General features: G+C 40.8%; 1 protein-coding gene and 1 long non-coding RNA gene across 2 annotated transcripts in view; one reads left to right on the top strand and one right to left on the bottom strand.

Annotated features, from left to right (window-relative positions):
* The window catches only part of LOC103677670, a 332,269-nt gene that overhangs the window by 254,811 nt on the left and 66,813 nt on the right, over nt 1–10,645 (bottom strand). The window lies entirely within an intron of this gene.
* GPR149 (G protein-coupled receptor 149) overlaps nt 8,692–10,645 on the top strand; it is a 55,854-nt gene continuing 53,900 nt past the window's right edge. The window contains exons 1-2 of the mRNA XM_008706922.1: nt 8,692–9,608; nt 9,645–9,785. Coding sequence (XP_008705144.1) covers nt 8,769–9,608; nt 9,645–9,785 — 981 coding nt within the window. The 5' untranslated portion in view covers nt 8,692–8,768. The remainder of the gene's footprint in view (nt 9,609–9,644; nt 9,786–10,645) is intronic.

Consider the following 10,645-nt stretch of genomic DNA (forward strand, 5'->3'; position numbering starts at 1 on the left):
ATTGACAAATTATGGGATATTCATAAATATGGAGAACTACACAAAAGAGAAAGAACCACTATATTAAAAAACATGGATACATCTCACAAACATGGTGTTGAGCAAATGGAGCTAGATACATAGGAATGCATACTTTATCTTTCCAAGGAAAACTAGTCTACGATTATAGATTAAATGTCAGAATATTGGTGACTCGTGGGGTAGGGGAGAGGAGCAACTGGAAGGGACACAAGGGGGCTTCTGACATTTTGGTAATGTATTTCTTCATCTAGGTGCTATTTACACAGGTGAGCTTACTTCGTGAAAATTTGTTGATTTGTACAATTATTATTTGCACACTTTCCATATGCATGTTATACTCCAATGGAATTTATAAAAAAATATTATTTCATGGAAAGAAATCAACAGAAAATAATCTGTGAATAGAGAATTAGAAAGAGACATAGTTCATATGGGGAATTATTACATCTGTACATTGGAAGCGTCATTTCAAATCAGTTGGGAAAAGATTATATAAAATAATGTTGGAGCAACTGGATAGATACCTGTGAAATAAAAAATCAAGCTAAGTCCTTTTCTAAATCCTTGTACCAAATATATTCAACAAGTAAAAATATAAATGTAAAAAGTGCTTCCATACTAGTTCAAAAAATGACAAAATTTATTTTATGCTTTTGATGTGAAGTATTCTGTGACACAATAATTAATAATTAGCCTTAAAAGTAAAGATTTCTTTAAAAAAAACATAAATAGGTTAACAAGTACTCTTAAGAGACTATTTCTTAGATCTTACTTCTCCCAACTCATGAAGTCTTTGATTTCCTCTAAGTTGTTCAATGACAAAATTTATTTTGAACAAAAGGAGTGTATAACAATGTTGAACTTTATTTGAGCCCTTTACTCCAAGAAAACAGTAATGGTTGAGAGATTCCCACCCTTTATGTTCTGGAAATGACTAAATACAAAGGGCCACCACGTTCTGGCATTTTTCCAGATAAGACCACCTCCAACTTTATCAATAGTTCCTTTGTTTACTTGCCCCTGTACAACCGAGGCCCCCTTCTTTTTGAGTTGTTTCTCATTAATGAATGCTCTCCCAAGTTCAGCAGCCTAAATAAAATAATCTTTTTAAAAAATAAAAATTAATCATCAACAAGATCAAAATCTAATTGACAAATTTAGAACAAATATCTGAACGTATAAACTTTTTATTTCCTTCACGCACAACAGCCACTTATAAATCCATATTTTTTAATCTAGTAGATTGACCAAAAAAATTTTTTTTCATAATGCTCAGTACTGGTGAGAATGTGAGAAAAACAGGCAGTCTTTTCTTTTTTTTAATTATGTTCAGTTAGCCACCATATAGTACATCATTAGTTTTTGATATAGTGCTCAATGATTCAATAGTTGCATATAACACCCAGTGCTCATCACAACACATGCCCTCCTTAATACCCTTCACCCCACTACTGCATCCCCCAACCCTCCTCCCCTCTGAAACCCTCAGTTTGTTTCCTGGAATCCATAGTCTCTCATGGTTTGTCTCCCTCTCTGATTTCCCCCCTTCTGAAAAACAGGCAGTCTTAATAATATTTAGGTTTATGCTACTGTTTTTGGTCTAACTTCTTGGTGGGCACATAGTCAAATCTGTCAAAACTTAAAAGTGAGTTTGGCCTAGCAATTCCAATGTTAGGAATTTATCTTGTATACGTACTTATAAAAAGATGCTTTGATATATGTATAAGGATGTTCATTCAATATTATTTTTAGAGCTAAACAATCAGAAAAAGTTTTTAACATGTTCTTCAATAAGAAACTAATTAATTATAGCTCATATAATCAAATACAAAACAGCTGTGTAATAGAAACGAAGTGCTGGTAAGACGTGATCTCCAAAGTGGTTTGATCCATGAAAAAAACAAAAGATTTAAGTATGATTACATATGTATATAGATTCCATTTGTGTGTACACATGAAACTGCCAATAGGAATTAACTTCTGCATAGTGAGAGCATAGTTTTCTTTCGTTTTATTTGGGGTTTTTCTGTCATCACTTTACAGTTATATCTGACCCATTTTCAAGCCTGACCTCGCTAGGCTGGCCATATTCCTCCAACCCCCATACCTACCACCACCAGTACCACCACGTATCAGCCTCGCTACCTCAGGTCTACTATAAGCCCCACCCTCACCCCCAACACGCACTCCTTTTCTCTTTTCTCTTTTCATTGCACACTTTAATTTGAGCATCAAATGGGAAATGGTATAATGGCGAGTGACTTGGTGGTTCTGATTGTGTATCAGGCGTGGAAGGAAAGGAAGGAGATAAACGCTTCGTCACAACTGTTTTCCTGTCATTGTCATCTACCAGAGAACCCAGAGCTGGTGATGTTTTGAAGATAACTTTCAGTTATGAAGATAAGCATATCAGAAACTCATCATTATTTGTTCTAAGCTCGTATGATGCTTTTCATCTGAACTTTTAAAGTTCCCCCAGGATAGGTATTATTATCCTGTCTATGAAGAGCTGAGGCATAGATAAGATTGAGTGGCTTGTTGAAGGATTCAAAGCAAGCCTGATGAGAGTTAGAAATCATATCCAGGTTGTTGGATCCTAGCTTTTCTACCACAGTGACCAGAGAATTGATATCACTTTTCACTTCTTTAGGATTATTATTTCTAAGCCCATACCATGTCTCTCTTTCATTCAAGATTTTATATGTTCTTCATAAATAAATTTTCCATTCAAATACACCCAAAAACATAGCTCAGAGACACCTCTGTCCTTGTGAGTAAATAACAAATGAGGAAAAGAAGGAAGGTCGATTTTTACCTTAGTCACTTAATTATAGTATCACCTTGAATACATGATTTTGCTTGCATGCTCTAACTGTGGAGTCTGGATAAAACTTCACTACTCCTTGGGGAAGTAAGAGCTACTGAGATAATTTCTTTAAAACCCTTGGAGCTCGAGGATACTAAATGAAAAGAAACAACAGGCAGCCATCTGCATCATTCTATTTACTGAGTTAGGACCTCAGAAATGTGTGTTGCCTCAGGGCTTTCTCTTCCCTAGCAATCCCTCTGATTTATTGAAGCTCCCAGGATGTTTGCAAAGGCAAGAAATCTGGAGAACAGGGCAGAAAAATAAAGCACATACAGTCCTGCCTCTATAAACCAGGGTCTGTCTCTGGATTACCTGGATTCAAAAACTAATCCCTTCACTTAGCAGCAGTGTGACTTTAGGTGGGTTATTTATCCTCCATGCCTCAGTTTCTTTGTCTGGAAAATGGGGCTAAAACTAATACATCATAGAATTGTGAAATTAATTAATACATGTAAATAAATTTGAAGAATGTCTAGCACATTAAGAACTACATTAGCCATAGTTATTATTGTTATTGATATTATTACTAATTACATATAATTACCTATAAATATAATGTATAATTCATTATATAATACAAATTATTATATATCTTAGAATACATAAGATATGGATGTGCTCTCACAAATGACCCAAACATTTTACCAATTTGAGATTACTTTGCATTAAAATGCTCCTCTTTTAGATAAACTAAGGATCAACAAATTTTTTTCTGTAAAGGGCCAGATAATACATATTTTTGGCTTTGTGAATTGCATAGTCTCTGTCACATTACTCAGGGTTCAACTCTGTTGCCGTAGCTTAAAAGTAACCATAAAAAGACTTAAATGAATGGGTGTTGCTATGTTCCCTTAAAACTTTACTTATAAAGACAGACCATAGTTTGCCAACCTCTAAAACAAACCAAGAAATCTTTCAAACTCATTCTCTTTACTTAATGAAGTAACCTAGGACCTCAATAAGGAAAGTACTCTTCCTGCCCCAAGATATGAGATAAAACATATTTCCCATTTCCATGTCACAGATATTATCTCAAGACAAGACAATGACACCCCTATAGGGCAGAGGGCTTAGATGAGAAAGTAAAGCCACAGCACTGAGGCACAGAGGAGCCATTCCTAGGGAAACAAGTGGCATTCATTTCACAAAGGACTGGAAAGAGCAACCATCTTTGAGAACATGGTCAATGAAGTTTAGGTACTTACAGCAAACCTTAAGCATTTATAGATGTAGAGAGTGAAAAGTTTCTGAAAATACTAAAAAAAGGCTTTACTGAAGCAATGGCCCAGCATATGCTGGTATGGAACAGGAATAATGGTGGTGGGGAGAGGAAGGAGTGGTCATATAATAATTGAGGATCAGCATAATATTGGCTAATTCAAGATGAAAAGAAATCTGAACCAGACCAGAACCAAGAACTAATCTCATAGCTACTCATGAGTTTTCATCAGCTCCCTAGTGAAAAGAAACTAAAAATTAATATCAGATTCCTTTGTACATCACTTATAGTGATAGCTCACTTAGCTGAGGATATTATTCTATCCTTGAGATACTGATATGTTGAAATAATTTCTTTGAAACCTTGTAGCTCAAAGGGACCTTGGGAAAATTAGGTACAGGGGTCTCCCTGCATTACCAATCTAAGCTTGTTCAATTTGTTGTGCAGGAGGACATTCTAAACCTAAGCATTAAATATTTATTGTATTGCATCTCTTGGAATGAAAGGTTAATCAGAGGGGAATTTAAGGAAGAAGATAGGATGAAAAATGACTGGATCATAAGCTACACAAGGGCAGAAAGCATGCACACTGGCCTTTAGACATCAAATAGATGTTGAATGAATGAATGAAAGTTTATAATTACCATTATGTTTAGGGTAGCCAAATATTATTTGTTTATATTTTTAAAGATTTATCTATTTATTTTAGACAGCGTGAGTGAATGAGCAGGGACGGGGGGTGCAGAGGCAAATAATTTCAAGCAGACTCCCTGCTGAGTACAAAGCCCAAGGCAGGGCTGGGGTGGAGGCCCACACGTCCCAGCTCCTTCTCAAGACCCATGAGATCATGACCTGAGCCAAAACCAGGAGTCTGACACTTAACCAACTGAGCCACCCAGGTGCCCCAGTACTTATATTTTTATTCTACAGAATGGGTTGTTATTCTCAATCCATTCAACAGCTTCACACAGTTTTACATAAAAACTCCCCTCCAGATATTATCTTTATTATATGGTTAGTGGACCTTACATAACTATCATAGTCAAGGTCCTTGCCCAAAATGAGTAAACACTGAGTAAGCAGCAACCCTTAATAACAAACCTTATTTCTTTCTATAGCTAATCTACATCAACATATTACATATATTAACGTTCATCATTCATATATTAACATACATTAACATATATACATACATACATACTACCAAATTTTGTCTCATCCAAGGTATAGGTTTTTAAAAAATCATGCAGTTTGCCACTTGAGAGACCTCTGAAACAACCCCCACAAATATCAAGGGGCATTTTGGGGTTGACAGTGTGTTGAGCAGGTTTCTAAAGATTAGATTCATGAAGTTAGTCTCTGACTTAGAGCCATATTAAATTATGCCTTTATTTATAATTCTTAGATAATATTAAATATAGCCAAAGGCAGACACTTAATGACTGAGCCACCCAGGCGCCCCATGATTTTTAAATCTGGTTCCACCATTTACTGTGTGGGGGGCAATAGTTTACCTAACCATATTAGGATGAGCTAGGCTACCACCCAGTGAAAATCAGCCCCCCAAATCAACTAACTTACACAATAACTTTTACTGCTCATTCATACAAAGCTTGTATCGGTTCACTCGGATCTCCAGGGCAGCCATGATCCTTCAGTTGGCCCAACATTCCAGGCTGCTTGAAACTTTTACCATCTTCACATTGGTAAGGGCCTCCACCCCATCATAGCAGGGGCAGAGAAAGCATGGTGAATCCAAGCATCAGGTCTTAAAGGCTTCCCCCTTTTATTTTATGACAATATTGATTATTGTGAAGTAGGCAGAAAAGAAAATTAAGATAAGGTTAACCTGATTTTAAAACTGTATCTAATTTTAGCACTTGAAAGGACCTAACAATACTCCCATCAAGCCACCTTATTTTACAGATGTGGAAACAGACACAGAAACAGAAGAGAAGTAGCCTGAGATTACACAGCCAGCAATAGCAGGGTCTGAAGTTCACATTCAGAAATCCTTCCTAGCTCCCTACTGGCTGCAATTCTACCACCAACCTTTGGAAGTGTGCTAACATTCTTCCCTCTTCTGTCATATCCTAGAGACCAGGGCAACAAAGTGGTTAGGTGTCTCTTTTCCAAATTTATATTGACTAGAAAACCCCAAACTAATGGTAATGATAGAGGAAACGTCTCTAGGCCTCAAATGGTATTGCAACAGCTATTATCAATTTCTAATCATTGTATTTTAACAGTGTCATACTTATTGTCCAATTCAACTGAAAATCCAGGATTAAATAACATGTTGAAAAGAATTATTTTTGCTTATAGGAGGAAAGAATAGGTCTCAGAAAAGACACAGAAGAGCATACCACAGAATTTCAAAAATGATTTTAAAAAGAAAGTCCTGTTTATCACTTTGTGCTTTCTGAAGCAACATTATTTTAACATGAATTTATCCCCAGATTCTTTTAACCCACACTGCCCTGCAAGGTCTATTACTATCAGTAGGGAGAACTGGAGGGCTGACCCAGCTGGGACAGGTGGGTTTTGTTTCCATTTGCTGAGCAAACAGCAAATAAAACAACAAGTCCAGATAAGCAAAGTGCCTACTGTGTTTACTGATGGGTCTGGCTGGCAATGACTAATACAATCATTTTCCACGTGAGCAGATTCAGGTTTGAAATGTAGCTTCAGTTACCTCTAAGATGAAAGGAATGACCAGAGTTCTATTACCACTTCCATTCACTTAGATCGTTATCATATCAACTTTTTCCTTTCCCTTCCCTGCTTTCCTTCAGACCCCAGCACTGGATGCGGAAAGGCACCCTCAGCTCCTGAGGCTGAGCTGAGGAGTGCTACTCTAAAGCGTCCTGGGGAATGCCTGACCAGAATTGAGACAGTTGGGGACCATGGGAACAAGCCCCAAGCGAAAAACATTATGCACTTGGGGCACTTTCTGTTGGCTGTTATTGTTAGACTGTTTCTTTTACAGAGCAAAACTGGGATGCGGCTCCATATACAAGCTGGATTTAAAACGGAGGACCCGGGCTCCTAAAAGCACCGAGGAGCTGTTTGAATTGCCTGCCAATATCAACCAATCAGGATGAGCCTCCTCCAACCAATCAGGAAGAGGCCCTTATTTATTTATTTTTTTTCCTTTCCCTTATTAGTATATTGGTCTGGGCAGGAACCTGAGAGGGAACTTTCTCTAAGCAGGGCCTCTACTACATTGGGGAGGCTGACAACTATTCTCTGTTGGTGGTGTCTCACCCTTCAGCTGAAGCCATGGCCCCAGTAAAGCCTTGCCTGTGCTTTTGATTTTGGGGTCTGGCCTCGTTTCAGTTGTTAGGCTCAAATACCTGACTCAGGTAACAGAACTACTGTTGTCTGTTACTTCTTTACTAAGTATCTCATCTTGCAAAACTGACCATTTTTTAATGAGTTCAGAGATTCAGTTATTGTATGCAACATCCCAAATACTCTGGTTAAAAATGTTTTTGTGGGGTAATCTCCCTTTAGACCCTACGTAATGTCATCTGACTTTAACAACTAGAAAACATTATTTATTCAAATAGCAGTTTGCTTACTGGACGACATTGACAGGAAACAGTTACACGTCTAAAGATAGTATGGCTCTGCTAAAAGACTGCAAAATTTTGTTTAGTGTAATGAAGACCATTATGATATTCTTATTAAGGACAATATATATTTTTAAAAAACAAAGCTGGTATATCCCATTCTCTTAAAACTGGCACTGAGACTATTCTTCCTCTAAAGCATTATCAATCAGAGAGGTCTAGATAAGAATAAAAGCAATCTCTTAGTGGAGTAGCTCAGACCTCTCAAAGATGATATTTGTCATTCACATCAAGTCTGAGCAAGCATCTGGGCTAGTTTTATATGTCAAAACCACAAAGGAAGGCTTAGCAAGGACATTGTTTCTTGCTTTGGATGAGGCAGGCTGAGAAGATGTACATCAATTTGCTCATACACTGAACTCCCCTCCCTTTTGTTCCTGCTTCTCTCCTGCTTGGAGTTGACTCCTCCTTCCTGCAGCTCCGAGGATCACAGGCTGATTGAGGAACACAGCGGTTCGACGGGGAGCTGTGCTCAGTCTCTCTCTTTGTGTGTGTGTGTGTCTCTCTCTCCTTTTTGCCTGTGTGTCTCTCTCTCTGAATCTGCAAAGCTGAAACCTACCTGATAATCTCTCTGCCTTTGAATCCAGCTCTGGAACCAAATGCATCGCTTTACTGCTCTTAAAAAGTGAATAGAGTTTGATTACCTCAAGCTACAAGCTGCTTTGCTCCATAAGAAGGACATAAAAGGAGCCAGACATCATTGTTTTTTAATCTGCCTGAGGAGATTTTTGCTTTTATGCCAGAAACTTACTGGTTTCAGAAGGAAGTTTTTGGTTTGTTTGTTTTTAATTGGAATGTTGAAAAGTTTCTTACTGATGCTTTAAATGGAACCCAATTTTTAAATATGGGTTGAGTCAGATCTAAAGGAGACATGCCTGATCATTTTCTGCCGGACTGACAGGGAAACATCTAGAGGGAAACTTGGTGGGAGAGAATAAGATCTGATTTGCAACTAACAATCATGCTTTGTTTTGAGAATATTTACAGACTCATTGAAAGGGAAATTAAATATTAACCAAAGACAATGTCTGGATATTCCAGTAACTTATCAACAAATGACTCTGGCCCGTGGAAAGAAAACAATAATTCGACGAACCTTTTAAATCCACCAAGAACTTTGAATATCTATCTTTTTTGCCTGACATGCTTAATGACTCTTGCAGCCCTGGCCGGCAGCATTTATTCACTAGTTTCCCTGCTGAAAATGCAGAACAGAACCGTTGTATCCATGCTTGTGGCTTCCTGGTCTGGGGATGATCTCATGAGTGTCCTGTCGGTGACCATCTTCATGTTTTTGCAGTGGCCAAACGAGGTCCCCGATTACTTTCAGTCTCTATGTACCACCTCTGCCTTACTGTATTTATGCCAGGGCCTCTCGAGCAACTTGAAGGCGACTCTCCTAGTCTCCTACAACTTTTATTCCATGCACAGGGCTGTGGGGAGCCAGGCAGCCTCCAGAAGATCCGGCCAGGTGCTCGGCGTGGTGCTGACCCTGTGGGCAGCCAGTCTGCTGCTCTCCGCGCTCCCGCTGTGCGGCTGGGGCACCTTCGTGCGCACGCCTTGGGGTTGTCTGGCGGACTGCTCCAGCTCCTACGTGCTGCTCCTCTTCGCTGTGTACACTTCGGCCTTTGGACTCCTCGCCGGCCTCTCGGTGCCTCTCACTCACCAGTTATTGTGTTCGGAGGAGCCGCCGAGACTCCACGCCAACTACCAGGAAATTTCCCGCGGAGCTTCCACTCCTGGGACCCCTCCAAGCGGGGGGAGAGTGCTTTCCTTGTCCCCAGATGATGCTCCGGGCCCTGCGCTTCGGTGTTCTGGGGGATGCCCTCCGAGCTCCGACACTGTGTTTGGACCGGGTCCACCAGCGAGGGCACAGCACGGGCAGGGGCCGGCACACGAGGCTGCCGCTGTGGTTGGAGCCTGCCGGCGTGAGAACCGGGGGACTCTCTATGGCACCAGGAGCTTCACCGTGAGCGTAGCGCAGAAGCGCTTTTCTTTGATCCTAGCGCTGACAAAAGTCATCCTTTGGCTGCCCATGATGGTAAAAGTGCAGTTGCTCAAGCGCGCGGGGGTGTGTACCAGACAGTGTGAATGCGTGTTGGGACTAGCGTCCCTGGTTGGGAGAGTCCCCAAGAGACGCGCAGTTAAGTCCGCTTCCAACTGTGTCTCGCTCGGTTTTAGAGACGCACTTGGAGGAAGGCAGCTCACGGGTAGAGCTGGTTGGTTGCGAAGGCTTTGCTACTAAGTGCTTTTCGTTTCAAAATCGGGGAGGAGGGCAGGGAGTGCTTTTGGCCGCGGGAGACAGTTTTCCGAGATCTATCGCGGCCAAGGGTGTTCTCATCTCTTGTAGCAATATCTGGGAATATTCAGAAAAGAAGGAAGGTAGTAGAAGGGTTTCCTCCCCCCACCCCTCCAACCCTCTGTCATCCCTTTTCTCTCCACTCCATTTCTGCCGAATAAGGACGCCGCCCATCCTCCGCTGGGAGATTGGAGAGGCACGATCAGAAGTAGAAAGGGAAGAGAGGGGGCCAAACAGGTGTTTGTTCAAGCCTTCAGGAGGGAGCCCAGTTTTGACGTGGGAAGGTGGCACCCTGCTGTGACATGCAGACTGGTGGGGGGGGTGGGTGAGGGTCCAGGGATGTGACAAAGGTCATCTGGAGTACCAGGTGCAGGTTTCCAGTTTGCCTGGCTGTTTTCCTGGTACTACCCCCAGCACTGTAATTTGTGCTTCCTGGAAGAGACCTGAGGTGGCAGGGGACACAGACCAGGCACCCAGGAGTGGAAACCACCCTGTGGTCTATATCATCAGGCCTCATCCCAAGAGATCCCAGTGGTGCACCACCAAAACAGAGCTTCTGGCTCTCAGGCAGGAAGGGAGCCTGGAGAAGGGGGGGGGGGGGA

This window comes from Ursus maritimus, unplaced genomic scaffold (assembly GCF_017311325.1).
Source record: "Ursus maritimus isolate PB19 unplaced genomic scaffold, ASM1731132v1 scaffold_20, whole genome shotgun sequence".
Classification (NCBI taxonomy): domain Eukaryota; kingdom Metazoa; phylum Chordata; class Mammalia; order Carnivora; family Ursidae; genus Ursus; species Ursus maritimus.